This window comes from Haplochromis burtoni, unplaced genomic scaffold, assembly GCF_018398535.1.
Source record: "Haplochromis burtoni strain Fernald_Lab_line unplaced genomic scaffold, NCSU_Asbu1 Contig_1204, whole genome shotgun sequence".
NCBI classification, from domain to species: domain Eukaryota; kingdom Metazoa; phylum Chordata; class Actinopteri; order Cichliformes; family Cichlidae; genus Haplochromis; species Haplochromis burtoni.
This window is the reverse complement of record NW_024583565.1, coordinates 39,993-59,229: the sequence shown is the minus strand read 5'-3', so window position 1 is coordinate 59,229 and position 19,237 is coordinate 39,993. Positions and strand designations below refer to the sequence as shown.

Below are 19,237 nucleotides of genomic sequence, written 5' to 3'. Positions count from 1 at the left end.
CACACACACACACACACACACACACACACACACACACACACACACACACGTTTATTTAGGAAAGCTGGACTGGTTGGAGTGGAAGGAGGAGGTAGTGATGGTGGTGTGTGGTTATAAATGCTTCAAATCAAGGATTCCTACTTCAGTTCTTATTTTCTACAGCTCCCCCCTTCCCCCCAATCCTCCTTCACTTCATCCCCCCTTCCCACACTGTTACCATGGAAACTAGAGGGAATTGCTGAGAGATAGATGTGGATAGCGTGGGTGGTGATAGTGGCAGTGGTGGTGGTGGTGGGGCAAATATAAGAGAGAGTTATGCAATTGTATATGTATATGGAAGAGCTGGGAAAACTGAGAGGCAGCAGCTAAAAGAAAAGGGGGGCAGAAGATAAAAAGGGATGAGGAGGAGCAGAGAGGAGAGGATGACGACGATGACGATGACTTACAAGTCAAACAGGAGGTAGTGGAAGCCCTCCTCTGATATACTGTCATGAAGACGAACTGCGAGAGAAAAAAAAAAGAGAGATTGAGAGAGATAAAGTGATTCCTGGGCTCTGTGTAGCTGGAGCATTCAAGCTATGATGGTTATTCAAAGAGTTTCTGAAAAACACTGGGGATGGCTGCTGCATTTTAAGTTTTTGGTTGTTTTTTTTTAAAAAAGGAAAAAGGTGAGATAAAGAGATAGTGAGAGTGCGCGTGGGGTAGAAACCACAGGGAGTCGAAATAATTGAGTCTTACATCATATGTGTTTACAATAGGGTAGGAGCTTCTGGCAATACAGGGTTCGGTTTAAACAACAAATGAATAAAACTATATACTTCTATTGGATCTTTTAATAAAAAATGTTAAGTGTGTGTTTTGGCAAAAAAAAAGAAATTGTTCTGTATCAGGAATAAAAGACTGTTAATCAAATCTAAACTGGTCTTTACTTTTAAATGGATTCAAACTCATTTAAATTAATTATTTTCAGTGGGTTGAAAATAAGAAAAGCATGTCCTCACCGATGTTGGGGTGTTTCAACAGACGACAAATACGAGCCTCTCGCTCCAGCTTCTGGTGATCTGAGGCGCAACAAAAGAGAGAGAGGTATGTCAGAGTTATTGTTAAACTTGGGTTATAAATATGTTATATCTATATTGTAGAAGGCTTTTTAGGACGATAAAGTCAAATGTGTCAAAAACAGTTTAGAAAATGGTTTCATGTCACAAAGGACGAAGAGAATGCAAAGGAACCCAGTGGGTGTAAAATATGGAAAAAGTGAAACATAATAAGGCGTGTTGTTCTTCCAAGTTTTAAACTAAGAAGGCTCAAGGTGGATTCCAGTGCTACATACGATAATTTAAAAAACAAACAAACACATTCTTGTTTTACTCCATAGTTTAATGGGTGATCTTCACTAAGGCCCACAAGATTCAGCAAGTTTCTGTATTGGTGACTGACAACATAACTTATCTAGTCAGAGCAGCATTTCCTTAAACATAAAGCTGCACTAAAAATAAATAAATAAATAAATAATAATGAAGACGTAATGAAAAAAAGGTCAAAAAGATCAAATAAATATCCATCCATACAAAGCATTTTTCGTGTCCATGAATTCAAGAGTCTATGTAAAAACCGAGCATGAGTGTTTAGCAAAAATACAAGTTGTTCAAATTATAAAACACCAAACTGAATTTTTAAAGAATGTTGCTGAATTTTTGTGTGTGTGTTACATTTTTCTCCATAATGCAACATAAATTTAATATATTATGTTTAAGTGGCTTTGAACTTTGAATATTTCAGAAACTCGTGATCTACTGGGATTTTCCCACACAACCAACTCTGGGGTTTACAAAGACTGGTCCCGTAAGGAGAAAATGAGCAGCGGTTCACTAGGAGAAGATACCTTGTTACTCCCAGAATTCTTCCACCCAGAAGGAAGAGAATAGTAATTCAAATAACCACTTATTATAACCAAGATATGCAGAAGAGCATCTCTGAATGCAGGAAGGAGCAGAAGACCACACTGCCTGCCGTTCCTGTTTGCAAAGAAAACTACTTTGAGACTAAAATTTGTTGCCTGGTGTGTCTGTGCAACATTTGGTGCAAACAACATGAAACAGTGGTTCCACAGTGGATGTGTTATATCAATAAAGCAATGATGTGGGAATTATTTTATAGGGATATTTTCTGAGCTTCAGTACTAGCTGAGCAGCATTTTGACACCAGCGCATACCAACTACTGCTGCTGACCGTGTTTATTCTTTTATGACCGCTATCTACACATCTTCTGATGGCTACTTTAAGGATAAGATACAGTGTCACAAAGCTGAAATCATGTCTGGTGGTTTCCTTCACCTGAACTGAATCAATCCAATAGTGCATCTTTGGGTTGTGGTGGAACCAGGGGCGTAATTTCCAGGGGGGTTAGAGGGTTATGACCCCCCCCAATAATCAGACCCAACCAATATAACCCCCCCAATAAAATTGTGAATGATCTTGCATAAATAGGCTCTTGATTTTCTTTACTCTTTTCAGGTATTACCAGCAAAATAGTTGCATGTTTAATCATCTGGGAATTTACCCAGATGTATTTATTTATTTAGACAGAGATCTTGACCCCTCCTATGTTCAGTACAAAGTTACGTCGATGGGTGGAACAGCACAGTTCAATCGTGGATGCTCAGATGAAAATATCTGCTGGAAATGTGTGATGCTGACATGTCAACACAGACCAAAATCTCTGACTCTAAGCCAGTTCTGAAGAGAAAAGAGGATCATAGCAAGGTGCAACTAACGAAGTGATCGGTGGGTGTAATTTACTGTGAGTGGAAGTACAAATATATGAGCATATATACTTCAAGACACACTATGTATGTATGCAGCTAAAATATTTACATCTGCATGTCCCTTTACATAACAGATTACTGATGCTAGCCAACATGCATTACAGGGTTATCGTGCAAGTCACAGCAGGCATATAAAGCACACACACATACAGACACACGTACACACAGGGGGTGGATCACCGGATCCACAAAGCGTGACTGTCAGCACAAACGTACATATGCATAGGTTGCACCCACACGCGTACAATCTGTACGAGTTTAAGAGAACACAGACTGGCAAAACTCAAGTGCACACATTCACACTGGCACTGTGGAGTGACAGTGAAGTGTAAGCGTGGTGATTATAGTCTCAGAAGATGAGAGGAGTGAGGCGGAGAAAGGAGTGGAGGAGTGTTGAAGGGGGACAGGAGAGGAGGAGGAAAAAGGAAGGAGAGAAAAAAAAATACAAGGACGTTTAATATGCACAAAGCCTGGTTGCTGTCTTTTTGTTGAAACAATAAGACACCGCTAATCACTGCCTGCTACTTTTTTTTTTCTTTTTAACTCTAGTCATTTATTCTTCACATTTGGTTTTTGTTTGAGGCTATGAACTCACTGAATATTTTTTCCCCATTTATTTGTTTGTCCATGTGTAACAAACTGCATTTTAATGGGACTGAATTTCATCTTTTCAAAACATGGATTCACATCTGACCTACTCAGAAACACACCGATTACAATGTTTGTGATTTACTGGGAGAGACCTATTGCAAATTAGCACTTTAAATAAGGCTATCATTCCTGCGCGATCGTGCAAGCTTTCACTCCAGTTGAACTGTATCTGACTGACTCTTAAAAACTACCAACTCTCAGCTTGTGTTTAGCACTCCCAGATGTTATCTGTCATACTAATGTCAAGTGTTGGAAAACTTGTCATGGGCACTCGCATCACATTTCATTCTATCAGTGGCATCTGCTAATATTACTCTGCAAGTACAGAATTGGCTCACAGTAGCTGCTGTGGTGCATCATCTATCGTCTACCATCTGTGCCTTTGTTATCAATCCATCATCTACGTGGGACAGTTTTATTATTAATATTGTGATATCAAGTATTGAAAGATCTATTGAAATATAACACATATGTCATTACTGGGCTTTTTTTCTTGCCTTGTTTCTGCTTAAAACTCATTTGGCATTGTGAGGTTAGGTAATTAAAAAAGAAACTCATCATATGATTTACAGATGGAGGATAACTGAGGATGAGATACACGACCTCCCCTGAAATGAACATGGTCTTTTATCAGGTCTTTTATCAGAGCTTTATCAGACCGGCAGATAACACTACAGCAAAAAATTGTGTATGACAGATGACCTTCCCATGGCAGAACACTCATAACAGATGCTCTTCTCAACTGCCCTGCATAAAAGAGGACACAACTGATAACTGTCTATACAGTCTGCAGTGTGTGTGATAACCTTGTGGTGTGTGTGTCTGTGTGTGTGTGTGTATGTGTACCAAAGAAGAAGTCAGCTATCAGGTTCAACTGTACGACAGTATTTTTAGTACTGCATATGAGGGGTCAGCGTAGTTTAACAAGAACTATGGAGATTAATGTAATTTTATTTACGTATTGCATGTAGTGTATCAGAATAAAACGGATATGTAACTGACAGTTAAAAACCCGGTTTATAAAAGGTACCTTCTCTCATGTATAAACGGTGGGAGATTTGCCAGAGCTACTGCAACACTAAACATTTACTTAAATAGATTTACTGTAAGGCCGAGAGCTCCATTTGTTTTCATAGTTGTGTTTACGTATTTAGCTAGGTAGAAACTATTCTAAGCAGGGACAGCTGATGTAGTGGCAGATCATATAAGAAGATTATCATGTGCATTTTTTGTTATCTAGTTACAATTTTAATATATTCTCACTCCTAATTTCATCTTTTGCTCAACTGCTCATTAATGCAAATGAGCCAATCACATGGCCGAAACTCAGCGCACTCAGACAAGCTTGGTGAAGAAGACCAAACCGAGCATTAAAATGGGTAAGAAAGGTGATTTAAGTGACTTTGAACATGTCATTGTTCAAATGGTGCCAGACAGACTGGTCTCATTTCAGAATCTGATGATCTTCTGGGATTTTTCCCGCAATACCACCTGTAGGGTTTCTCTGAATGCACAACAAGTTATAACAGAAGCATAAAGCCTACAGCAGCAGAAATCCACATTAGACACCACTCCTGTCTGCTAAGAATAGGACACTGATGCTACAGTTCGATTGGATGGCCAAAACTAAACAATAAAATATTGGAAAAACGTTGCCTGGCCTTCAGACTAGTCCTGCTCTATCATTTAGATAATAGGATCATAATATGGCATAAATAAGATAAAAGAACAGAACAATGCTGCCTTTTATTAACAGGCTTTAGGCTGTTGGTGATGTAAATACGTGTGGCGAGTTTTCAAAGAAAGTTAACCAAAAGGAACGGACGAAAGATTTGAGACAACTCGTTTCAGATAAAGAAACAACCAATTATAAGATAAATGAAGATTACTGTGAAATCTGAGTTGTGCATAGCTACTCCAGTAGAGTCAGAATAAAAACACGGAGCAGGACGTGAGCATAACGGCACTCATTTAAAACACCAAGAATTTTTATTCCACAGAGAAAAGAAAAAAAAAGGCCTTTTTGGCCCTCCACCTAATGTAAAATGCACTGATTTCTGTTAAGTAAGGCGCTCCAACCCCCACCCTTTCACTCCCAAAGGCCCATTTCTAGTCAGAAAAACCCTAAACACGTATCTTGAAACGTGTCCAACATTACACTTGTTTCTGGACTTTAATTAATTATTGCAGTTTACAGTTATATGCTGAAAACGTAAAAGCTGGTCCAAAATGCATTCGCTCTGGGGTTTTTTAAAAAAAAAAAAAAGTACTCTTTTGTAAAAACATGACACACAAACAAGATCAAATGAGAACTTCCTTGTGTGGTTCTCACTGTAATTACTTTACTGTCAGCAACTGCGGCCATGCTGCTCTTTTAGTGCAGGCTGCTTAAAATATTCATTTAATGAGTCTTTCAAAGTGCCGGTCAGTCAGAAGCAGCAGGGTAAATAAGAAATGAGACCAGGGAGTGGGGTAAGGAAGAAAGGCAAGGACAAGAACACATGCACAGAGTAGGATAACCCAAGGACAACATTCAGTGAAATCAGTGGGAATCTTCATGCTGAAGGAGAAGAGAGCAGAGGAGAGGAATATATTTGGGTTAATCATCACCAGTGAGGACTTAAGTCTCTAGAGAGGGAGGAGATGTAAAAAGACAGCCACAAAGACAGCCAGATATAACCACTGTTCGGAACACTTGACTCGTAACAGCGTGAGCCCTACCAGCAGGGAAATGTGGAGTGCGGATTGAAAAGTTTCCTATATCCTATAGATCCTACAGAAGCACAGCATCAAAAAGCAGCCTCTGCGTTTAAGGTGAAGCATGACAGTGGTGGTGCAGAGGGGCTGCATGTATATAGAAATCTAAGTGGATTCCTGAGAGTAATATGATTAAGAAAGCATCATTTTTCCAGTGAAACACCTGAACTTGTAATCTCATTACATGACATTACATAATTACATAATGGGTGAAATACTTCCATATAAACAGAGTGTGAATTGACAGAAAAAGTACCAACACATCTTGAATTATTTACATTTGTAATTGCAGCTACAGTGATTTAATTTCACACTCGGGTTTAAGTCTCATCACTTTAGTTGACTATATCTGCCCTGGTTATGTGACATTGACACAAAGCTCACTGGCCAAAACCAGGTCAGATCACTTCTACTGCATTGCAGGTGAACATCAACCCCCCCCCACACACACACACACAGACACACAAGCTCTACTCTATCATGATATAATTACATGGCCATACAGGAACCTCTGGCATCCACTGTCCAGAGATCATTGCCAATAAACAAGTCCTATGATTGGCTGGAAGCCTTGCCCAGCAGACCTGCCCTATATTTCCTGTTGACATGTGTTGGATTGGCATTAACCGTTTGTCGGCTGGAAAAGGGAACGGCAGGGTGGGGTGGTGGGAAGATGTAATGAGAAGCCCGACTACTACTCTATTCATAAATTTGAATGTTCAGTATGTGAACCAAGTGTTATGACTACAACAACCAACGAATTGTGACACTTTTTGGTTGTAACTAATAGTTTCTTGATAGAGTTCACTGTCCAGTTGACTGCCTGCATCACAGACACTGCTTCTCTGCTGTGGCTGTCTGAATATCTGCCCGTGTGTGTCTGAGAGAAAGAGAGGGAGAGTCAGATGAGTATCCCGTGCTAAAGGCATGTAGGCGTACAGGCGCATGGCCCTCAGCTGCCAAATGCCTGGGGTGCCTTTGCTCTGATGACCCCACCCTCCCCTCAGCTACCATCTCCATCTGCTGATCCTAAACAAATGCTCCTCTTAAGTTGGTGAAACCAGGGCTGTAAACTCACCGACCCTACCTGCTGCCTGAGAAATATTACAACATCATAAAAGGCCTAAACCAAATCCCACTTATAAAGTAGAGCAGCAAGCCATCAGGGCTGCCATAAAGCGTGAATGCAGCAGCAGCCCATGTCACAAAGGTCATGGAGCTATAAAAAGGACTTTGAGTAGAAGTAGTATGCAGCAGCTCTGTTGGCTCTAGCATAGCCCTGCTATTTCACAGAACATGGCTCATCCATTAGTAAGGAGCGCAGCACGGGCCTCGCGCACCGCTCAGTCAGGTCAGATCAGTCGCCCTATCAAATGTTGAAGCAGAGAGATTACACTGTGCCTCCGAAAAATGGTGGAAAGCAGCTGCACTGCCCGATAAAGCAGCTGGAGTGAAATTATGCAGAAGTCCAATGATAGCATAATCTATAGGAAGTGTATTTATACTCTGTGTGTCTGTGTATGTGTAACTTTAAGTCTCATTAAACCAATCTCTAGAATTAACTGCTAGCCTCTTGCAGTTAATAGAGGCCGGATAATCTAGGATGGGTTTAATCTCATTAAATGCTGCACAATGCAATAAAATGCAGGCAAAAAATGAGATACAATTACTGTCAAGAATAATGTGACACCACAATTAGAACAATGTTTGTTGCAGTCGACTTCTTCTATTTTTTATAGAAACTTAAATTTTTATAAAAAGCTTGTCTGCTAAGTTTAATATTAGATTATATTTTCGTTACGGCTTAGTAAGAAAGATAAATACAGACGCTCAGATCATATACCCTCTACCACCCTCGTAATGTTTGAAGTCAGAAACACATTTGTAATTTCACTGCACAAAATGTTATGAGTTATGAGTGACAGTAGCAATGCTCATTTGTGTCTGATGCCTGCTGGAGCTGGAAATAGTATGCTGAAATACAATGCTAAAAGTGCATCACAACATCATCTCATTTATTTATTACACTGCACTGTTTCCAAGTGTCTGCCTAGTAAAGGAGATGGACACACATGAGTTTAACCTGACTATATAAACATTCAAGTCTAATATTTTCAAACATTATTATTGAATTTTATACCCAGGAGCCTGACCTTTAAGAAGCTCACATAATCGTGAACACACAAAGCATAATTTTTTTTAAATTGTCTGCATACGGCACTGATACTTTAACAATGGTTTGGTAAGAAAATTAATATCTACAAACTGACAAGCCGAACTGAGGGTAACATTTGGGAGAGAAGGCAGATAAGGACAGACATTTCAGGATCAAGCCCTCTGCTTCATGCCTGTTAAAATGCCTTTTCTACCACACTCAACATTTTAACACACAATCCGTTGGTGAGCGTATGTCAAGGCAGGGTAACAGTCAAGTGACAGTGTGGTGCCACCTGGCAGGGCCACGGCAGTGGTTCTCCAGTTACGAGGCTGCAAGGGCAGCAGGAGATTTACACTGGGCAAGTGGTGGTGTAAATTGCCACGGCGACCACAGTGGTGCTCGACTGGCTTTGGTGGCAAAGGCATTTAGCCTTGGCTTTGGCTTAAGTCATTACTGGCTGAGTAGCATGTGACACTAATTACGGTGGTTACAGAGTCTATGTTATTCAGAAGAAACAAAATCCCAATATATAGAAAAACCTTTTCACTTTACATTATTATACAAGCCAGTATTTGAAGACTGACTGATTTATTGATACGCCCATATTATCCTGCAACACATGCAGCAGAATATGAATTGCAGCTAAACAACTAAACAAGATGGTTTCAAGATAAGTAGTGTGTATAGGGTTGGTTATCAGTGATGCCTGCTCTGTTCTGCTGTGCTGAGTTTTACTTCTCTTCTGCCCGCCTTTGCTTTTCACATTTGCATGTATGCATGTAGAGGGCAGGAAGATCCCAGAATAGCGCATACAGCTAAATAGAAATTACTGCAGCTGAAAATAGCTTCGACTTTAATGGTCCTGACTGATTTACGTTGAACTCTTTGGACTTGATTTAAAGATAATTACTGCTACGATCTTTCCTGCAGTCGTATATAGGGCACGCGAACAATACCCTACAATTTGTTCTCCAGGGGTTCCTCAACACAACTCAGAAACAGGGTAGTGTAAAAGGTGAACCAGTGTTGAGCAAACCTACTGTATGACTGTCACATCACCATACTAGTGCTGTTTCTACTGCTGCTAGGGCTTTTCCAGCTTCCTCCATTTCTTATAAACAGACATGATTTATAAGAAATTAAAAGTTTGTCCTATGAAGTGGCATCTGAGAAGGAAACCAAATTTTGCTGCTACATTTTGCTTATATAACTGTCTACACTACAGGTGGGGGTGGTGACCACTGGGACAGAGAAGCTATGAACAACTTAGTCATTTTTGAATGGTTGCAAATTGTACTTTTAGCTCATGAATTAACAGTTAAATATAGCAACAGTGGTGTTGTTTGAGATCACACTTTGGCTCCCATGGAAGCTGTGATTCAATCGAACTGGATGCATATGTGATATAACACTGAAATAAGTTGTGCTTACCTCTTGCAGATAACTTTTTGGTGTTGATTATTTTAGCAGCATACTCCTGTCCTGTGCACAGCTTAACACATCTGCGCACCACTGAAAATGCTCCCCTGGAAAACACAGAAAAAAACCCCATTGACTAACATTTCATGCATGGTTATCATAGGACAACTCTATCAGGAAAAAATAACTAACAGCTGAAACAACACTTCATTTCTTTATCATAAATTAACAAGTTGGGACCATTGTTCTCATGCAAATTCTTGAGTGGTTATGGACCTTGGATAATAATGAGCATGGTGAAGGTTTTGCTGAGTGAACAAATTTGCACACAACTTTGCAGAATGAGCATTTTTCAGACTCAGAACATAACAGAACTGATAACACTTTTCATGTTCACTGTGGATACATTAAACACTTTGCTGCTTAGTTAATAAGATCCCATGAGATCTCCAGTCAGGATACAAGTAATGCGAACACATGTGGGATGTCGAAAGGTAAATTGGTATAATGTAAGAGCTAAACTGGGCTCTCAAACACATTAGATGTAGAGTCACACAGCCCATATTATCAGCCAACACTAGCCCATCACGGATATATCGATATCAATATTATGTTGTTTGATATGTGTGAATATGATTTTCTTTTTGTCAGGACATAAAGCTTAGAATTTGTTTCACTTACAACTGTGTTTGTACCTGGAACCCATAGAGACCTGCTGGTGTAGTTTGTGTTCTTATTCCTGCGTTATACGTTTTATTTCTTTGTTTTGTAATTTACCAAATGTTTTCAGTGGGTGACAGGTCTGGACTATGGGCAGGTCTCCTATTGTGACATTTAAGCATGATGTCTTTGCACCTTATGTTTTGTACCTTCAAATACTGTCGGTCTTACTTTAATCCAAAATAAATAAATAAATAGCAAAAAGTAAATAAGCAGAATATTCCCCTCAAAACTAATGATAATACATTTTAAAAATGAGAGAGAGCGAAAAAGAGAACGACCATCTGTAGGACAGCATATGTCGCCCCAATACCTGAATGTTTTTCACTGCGCCGTCACAGATGTTTAGAATTTGTTTTTTTCCCTTTAGATCCACCAGTATATATAAAAATATAAACATTAATTTCAATAAACGCTCAACCAAAAACAAATGTTTGAATATACTTATACAAACCAAGGCTGGACAAGACTACACAGTCCTGTCCAGCCTTGGTTTTGATTTAGTTGGGTGTGAAACAGTCTGATGTTGAATGGTGCCACTAGTCTGCCTTCACACTGGGATAGTTGCAGACAGCCAACAAGGTCAGTGCCAAAGGTGAAGGCCAGCTGACCTGACACTGGGGGAAACTTCTATATAAAAAGGCACAAACTCTAGAATACAAAGGGCATTTCATCACTTTTTCAACAACAAGCTGAAGTGCATTTAATGCCCCAACGTCAAGGTCATTACTGTCAATCAGAATTCTGATAAGGAATCAACTCGCCTGAAGCAAAAAACTCACTAGTCACACACACAAACAAACACATATGCTACTGACACCAAACTCCACAGCTGTGCTTGGAAAGTTCATACTCCATGAGGTAAGTATCTAACGTCTGGACTAAATATGCTTTAACACACATAGAGGGTTAAATGGGGTAACAGGTCATGAATCACGACTGTGGTCTGACATCCAGAAAGTTGACATGGAGAGATTTAAACATGCCTAAAACTATTTTTGAGGGAAAAACACTGGTGCCTGCAGAAGTGAAGGGTTTTGTAACTGGAGAAGTCTGAGCTTCTGGTATGCTGTTACAGTCTCCCTCTGATGTGGAAGAATTAAATACTGTGTGATGTGTAAATCTATACTCTTAGGTTTCAAGCCTAACTGAGACAAACAACAAAAAATGTGTTTCAAAAGTCTTTCAAAAGCCTTTGTGCTGTTACAGACTTCTTTTTAGCAGCTGTGCAGCAGAAGGACAAACACAAGCTACACTCAAGCCTCTGCGATTGTTCACGTTATTGTTCTTCAAGCTGTTTAGCTTGTTATCGGTGTTCTAATTGAGATCAATTCGACCAATTTAAGCAATGATGTGCATTACTTCTGTGCAAGAACAAACACAGAAGCATTATCTAACCAGGAGCCAGTGTTCAGCACACCTCAATCGGTGCTGTGGTGTTTCTATTAAAACAAGCCTGGCAATATTTGTAACAAACGGGCTAAGCACACTAAAGCAAAAGGAGCGAGCTTAAATGTCACAAGTCCTGCTAAGAAAGTGACACCAGCAGAGAGCGAGCACACAATCATTAGCTCTCCTCAGATGTTGGATTAGTATTACAAAGTTCCAGAGAGTGTTACCGTAAGGATGCCAAGCCTCTCACACCTGCACTCCTTCCTCCAAGCTTTATGTGCCTGGGTGAATAATAAGATGGGCCTACAGAAAAAGCTTTTTGCAGCTTAGTCCCTCATGCACCCAGAGCTTCAAAGCTGGTAGTTTCTGGTAGAAGTTGAGATTTATCTCAACACAGAAAAGCCAATGCATTTGATAAGTTACAGTCTTTATAATGTCTTTTTTTCCCCAAATCAACAGCCGGCACCATAGAATGAAATCTCATAGGGTTCAGGAGGCATTGGAGCTACGCTGGCATAATGATCCCTGCGAACAGTATTTATTACTTATGGGATGAAAAGAGAATGGGAGGGATGCAGTGTTGTAAATTAGTCTGAGCCCCGTGTCTTCTACAGCAGTCAGTCACATAGATGATGACTCTGTCTATTTATGCTTGCTCAATAACAATAACCCACCAAGGAAACAGGACTTGAGTATATACACTCCCCTCCTGTAAGTGAAGACTCTGAAGAATTCATAGATTGCACTTCACTATGGATGGCAGCCGTGGCTAGATTAGCTTCACAGCAGTTGCAGTGCATGAAATTGAAATGGCGACCTAGATTCATGACTTAAAAATATTCATATAAACTAATCACTAATTTACCTCTCTGCTACAAGTCCCTGCATTAAGTGTGCTTTGTAAAACCCATCATCACCACGATATGGTTAAACACCAGATATGCTTTTTATCTAACTTTCTGTTTCTCATTATCAATCACAGATAAAACTGGCTAAAAAAGATGGCAGTTAAGTTAGCAAGGAGTGAATGTAAATATTCAAAATCAAAGGCTTCTAGTGACACATCTTTTCAGTTCCTTTTATTAATCCTTCAATGAATCTTGACTTTTTCTTGACATATTTGCATATTAGGTGCGTATTTTACCAGTCTTTGAAGAGAGATATCAAATGAGCTGTCACAAACACCTGTTAACACTCCAAATGTACAAAATAGTACTATGCCGTCATGTTTAAAAAGTCTCTCCGTACCTATGAATAATCCTGCTATCTTTCCACAGGCCTGTAAATAATATAAATCTAGGACAACACTTAATAGATTAAAAGAATACTTTAACATGGCTCGTTTTCCCATTGTTTTTAAATAGATTAAAGATTCAAGCCAACAAAGTCCAAGAAAAACACGATTTCCATGTTTATACATCATCATGCAACAGCTAATAAAACTTAAAGAAAAATATCTTTCATTATATAATCTTTGGAACACGGAGGTGGATTACATTAGAGCAGGGACGTCAAACTCATTTTACATCGAGGGCCACATACAGCCCACTTTGATCGTAAGTGGGCCAGACCAGTGAAACTCCCCTTTCTCTCTGTGTAAAGAAGATTAACTAAACATTTATTCACTGAGAGATCTTAACATAAGAAAACGAAGTGCAATTTCAACAGCACATCTCAATTTTTCAACATCATAAAGAAATGCTGCTGTAGTAAATTAAATAAATCTGTCAGCACCACTTAAATGAAAGAAATGCAGTTTTGTTTTGTTTTTTTAACTGTGGATCTATTGTAAAAAAAAAAAAAAATTTAAGTCTTTGTCCGACCAATTCTGGTCCCCAGGCCTTATGTTTGACAGCCCTGCACTAGGGTCTTTTCCAGTGTTCCTCAATGACAGCATAGTTCAGTCTCTATTCTGTCAGAGCCACAAAGCTAACACAACATTAACTTCACTTCACTCCAGATAACTTGGCTGTTTCTGTGTTCTCATTGAAGTTGTCATCACTGTGGTGGCTGAATAAACAGCATTAGGCAAATCAAGCTAGCAGTACATAACGAGTGATATGAATGATAATCAAATAATGCCAGTACAAGATGCATGACGGGCTGCAGCAACAAAGTAAACAATACACAGAAGGATGATTTGAAATTGTCCCCTTTACTCCTTTGCCCCGTGCCAAGTGTAGATCACCTACTGTAATGAAATCACCAAAAGTTTTGTTTGCCTCTATATTAATTTTTTTTATCTCTCATAATCATCGTGATCAAATTGTGATTATTTCAAATGAGTACTGATTAACCAAATTGAATCCCTTCAGCCTTCAGAACTGCCTTAATTCTTGGTGGCATAGATTAGACAAGGTGGTGGAAACAGTCCTCAGAGATTTTGGTCACGGTGGCATCACAGGTGGACATCAATGATGCAAATCCCCCGCTCCACCACATCCCAATGGAGCTATCTTGGATTCTGATCTGGTGGCTGTGGAGGCCATTTGACCACACTCAGCTCATCGTCACATTCAAGAAAGCAGTTTGAAATTATCTGAGCTGCACTGACATGATGCACCATCCTGCTGGAAGCAGCTGTCAGAAGATGGGTACACTGTGGTCCCAGAGTGGTGGAAGTGGTCAGCAACAATACTCAGATAGCCTGTGGCATTTAAAGGATGCTCAGATGGTACTAAGGTGCCCAGAGTATGCCAAGAAAATATGCCCCTGCTCCATTACACAATTACTGAACTGTTAATATGAGTCGGGATGGATCCATGCTTCCATGTTGTTTACACCAAATTCTAAACCTAACGTCTGAATGTTCCAAGAGAAACTGAGACTCATCAGACCAGCCAGAAGTTTTCCAGTCAGTTGTGAACTGTAGCCTCAGTTTCCTCTTCTTAGCTGGTTAGACTGGAACTCTGTGTCTGCCCATCTACTTCGAGTCCAACATGTTGTGCGTTCCAAGGTTCAGAGGTTGTAACAAGCGGTCATTTGAGTTGCTGTAGCCTTTCTGTCAACTCAAAGGCACTTGTTCATTCTCTTCTGCCCTCAGGCATTAACAAAGCATTTTCATCCAGAGGAATCCCGTTCACTAGATATTTTCTCTTATTCGGACCATCTTCTGTAAACCCTAGAGGTGACTTTGCCCAGTTTCAACTTCAAGCGTAATTCAAGTAGCTGCCATGTGATTGGCTGATTAAACATTTGGGTTAACAAGCTGGTGAACAAGTGTACCTAACAAAGTGGCTGGTGTGTAGAATTCCAATTAAATACGAAAATATAACAACATTTATACATAACAACTAAACTAAACATGCTTCTGGGAAGAAGCAACAGCCACTGCTGGACAGGAAAGTGTGTGTTGGGTCATTAAATAACTAGAAAATGAGAGCATCGATGCAAAACAACTAATTTGTATTTTTTTTAAAAATCACGAATAATTTGTTTTTTATAATTACGGGACACCACAACCATAACTTAAAATAATATTTAATGAACTGCCCAGCCCTTTTAAGGGCTACACACTACACACCGTGTGTCATGTTCAAAGATTAGGTTCAGACATATTACATACCTATTCCCTTCCCTCCATCTGTTATTATACACAGAAGTATTTAGTTACACAAATAATGAAACAATACGAGTTCAGTTTCCGTATTTAGTACTTTTAATTCCCTATGGTATCAAAACTTTCCACAACAACAATAGTACCTAGAATATATTTTGCATATGCACTGCCATATGATTGTTTTTTCCTACAGTATGATAACGTATGATTCCTATGGTTTTGACAGATCGGCTTTTATCGGATGGATTTTTTTTTCTTGCTGCTGCACTGCAGAATATCTTATCTGGTGTAATCTGCCACCATAGTGCTGCAAAAAAATGTCTTCTAGGGAAAAAAGGCTGTTTGTTCATATAAAGGTTAGTAAAGCACACACACTTCAAACCAATGCAATAAAACAGGACAAAATGGTCAATCGAGATGCAGCCTTAAAGGATTTTTTGATCGGATATTTATTGCATAGCTTTGCAGAAGACAGGAATTTGATATTTGGTCATACCCGCAACTGTCATATGTGAAACCCTTAGTTTTTCTCTGTAAACTTTGACTCTTCGTCTTCAAAAAAGAAAAAAAAAGCGTGCAACTGCCTTTCCATAAACCGCAGATGTCTTCTTTTCATCTGTGGTTCAAATCGTTACACCACAGGACTCTGCTGACACCCCACCGTTTCTCCGTGTTTCACCGTGAAACGAGCGAACTCGTCAAAAACATTGCAACGTTTTTGCAAATATTGTTGCCTCTGACGTCCGTTTCTCGTGATGATCAGGAAACAAACAAAACACTTGGTGAGCTTAAACAGAGGCGTGTGGGGGGTGTACTTTGAGAGCTGTCATCCCCGAAAAGGCGCACACACACGCGCACCATCAGAGCGCGCACACGCTCAACACTGCTGGCCTGCAGACTCGCTCAGCTCTGCACTGCCTGGAAACCTGCCCTCCTCCTACATTTCAACTACACTACACTTTCTAGCAGACAGCTGTACCGCAAACATGCACAACTAAAATAATAAATACGTCAATTTTGACAGAGAAACAGCGACAGATACTCACTTCCCCAGCTCCTCGTACAGCTGATATTCATCTGTGAATCGCGTACAGGTTGTCGTGGCCATGTCTCTCCCCTGTCTCTCGCTTCTTCTTGTTAATGAACTCCGAAGATTCGCGGTTAGTTCGGGCTGAATGTGCGTAAAAAAAGTGCAGGTCCGCCCAACAGCGAGACGGCCGGTGGAGCGGAGAAGTGCCTTTTAGGAGGCGCCGAGTGACGGAGGTTTGATATAAAGAGCCGAGGAAGCCTGGGTGGGTGTTCACTCTATCTCTCTTTCTCTCTCCCTCCCTCTCTCTGCACTATCTGACAGCTACCGCGCTCTGCGCTCCTATAAACAAGCCAGTTGAGCTACGACAAGCCACTTCCTTTTGCGATTTTCACAATAAAAGCTTTGACATTGTCTACGTTCAAAAAGAAAAAGTTGCAACCTTTGGTTTTCTATTCAACGGCCATTTATTTAGCCTAAGCACTGCCTTAGCATTTTTCCCCTGACCAGCCAACTAAGTGCATAAAGTTGGTTTTATATACATTTTTTAATAAACAAGATGCCAGTTCATGCAATGGTAAGAACAAACTGACTGGAGTATTTGCATGAGTTAAATGATATTATACTCAGCTATACTTCTATTAAAAATTATTTGAGAAAGAATATTTCCAGGATTCAATTCAGTTCAATTCAGTTTTATTTATACAGCGCCAAATCACAACAACAATAGCCTCAAGGAGCTTTATATTGTAAGGTAGACCCTACAATAATACATAGAGAGAAAAACCCAACAATCATATGACCTCCTGTGAGCAAGCACTTTGGCTACAGTGTCAGAGTGTTTTGTTTTGGGGTTTTTTTTGTCTCTGCTGCTGTTTGGAAGCAGTCTGGCAGAGATTTCAAATGTCCCATATTTGGGCACCAGTTTAGCTCACTGGTTGAGCAGGTACTCATATGTCCTCTAAAACTAGGTTGAAGTTTGACCCCAGTTCTTTGCTGTGTCTCTTCCCCTGCACTCTGTTCCCTGTCTAGTCTTCACTGCTAACCTGTCTATAAAGGGAAAAAATGCTCTACTGCTACTTCCTGTGTCCCTTCACCCTCAGAGGAGAACATTACATTTGGGTTTTCTGCACCTTATTTACCTCATCATTCTGCTCTGCATAGACCTGTTGCATCCCATGCATCCCAAACAGGACCATAGGGCTCAGGTGGTTATGTCACCAGTACCACAGAAACAATTAAATTGTTTATGTTAATGCTGTTCATAATATTATTTATGAAGACCCTAAAATACTATAGTTCTTCCTGGTGTGCAGGAAGAACTCCCTTTTAACAGGAAGACTCCTTCGGATGGACTGAAGAGTCAGGAAGGGGTATCGTTTTGTGGTTGTGTCTGTTTGAGTAGGTATTTTTCCAACATACTCCCATGCAGTTCTCTGAAAACACAACAGTGTGTAGTGCTGTTTGTAGTCTGAATACTTATTTGTTGAAAGGTGGAACCAGAGCAGGGAGAGGAATCAGGCTTTCCCCCATTCCAGAGTCCTCCGTGATTGGAAGAAACATGAAAAAACATCAAAGATAGACAAAAAAAAAAATACAGTAATCCATTGTTTTAACAATCAGTTTCTGTGGCTGATGGACCAACAACAGAACAAGAGAGACAGCAAGACCAGTTGTACCATATACTTTGGACACAGCCTCCATCTGGCAACAAATGCTCTCTGCAGGCGATCAAACTATCCTCAGCTGCCTGTCAATATAATGCCAACAGAGAACCGTGTTCAGCACCCATATATGTAACCAGCTGAGGGCTAGGGGAAAAAGAATATAAAGTAGAATAGCAAAGAGACAGGAAAGAAAAATTAAAGGATGTTTTACACTAACCTGGTTCACCTCTAATAAGCTTATATAGAAAAAAAAAGGTCTAATCTTAAAAGTAGAGAGGGTCTGTCTTTTTCCCGAGCCCAAACTGGGAGCAGGATCCAGAGGAGAGGTGAAGGCTCTGTCTTCTGTTCTATTTTTGGAAACTCTAGGAGCCACATGTAAGTCTGCAGTGCAAGAGCAAAGAGCACTGTTAGGATAAATTGGCACGATGTGAAAAGAAGGATTTAAAAGGGAGAAAATGAAGAGAAGCTAAAATGGGAGAACCATGACTTCTCTTTCCAGTGTTTGTTAGCACTCTTTCAGCAGCATTTTCAATCAGCTAAAAGCTTTTTAGAAGTTAACATATTTTTTGATTCCTACACATTTTCCAAGCTGATGATTCCTATTGGTATATTACCACAAGTGGAAGATTCCAGTCGGTGGAAAAGCACAAATGGAAAATATCACTAGCAAACAGCCTTTGTTTCCATGAAATGGATTGTATGCTGAAATTAATTTTTTTTCACGTTATTTTACAGTCTTATGAGAATAAAAGCATTTTAGCTATTTGAAAAAGAAGAGTGCCCAGAGTTATTTTGTTTTTAAACATTGCTACTGACTATTGACTGGTTCACCTAAAATATTAAAGCTCACCCGAAAAGTGGGATAAGCCTGGCTAAGGGCTAGGCTATGTAACCACATGGATCCTTTTCCAGCAGGAAGAACTGATCAGAAATTCATTACTTACAAAAAATAATTTTGAAGCTTTTTGAAAAAACGTGCATTATAGTGAGAAAATAAGAGAAAATAAACCACTCCTCTCACCATCGCTTTGGTCATGCCACCACATCAGGACTATTTTT

At 39.8% G+C, this 19,237-nt stretch overlaps 1 protein-coding gene across 1 annotated transcript; it reads right to left on the bottom strand.

Moving 5' to 3' along the window:
- Nucleotides 1–446: 446 nt before the first annotated feature.
- Nucleotides 447–16,854, bottom strand: LOC121811851 (calcium/calmodulin-dependent protein kinase type II subunit beta-like; the record flags this gene model as incomplete). Its single annotated transcript, XM_042216708.1, is given in 4 exon segments — nucleotides 447–501; nucleotides 1,002–1,061; nucleotides 9,826–9,920; nucleotides 16,531–16,854. Coding segments are annotated over 4 exon segments (272 nt in total), but the record flags the coding sequence as incomplete, so codon positions are not given.
- Nucleotides 16,855–19,237: the final 2,383 nt, after the last annotated feature.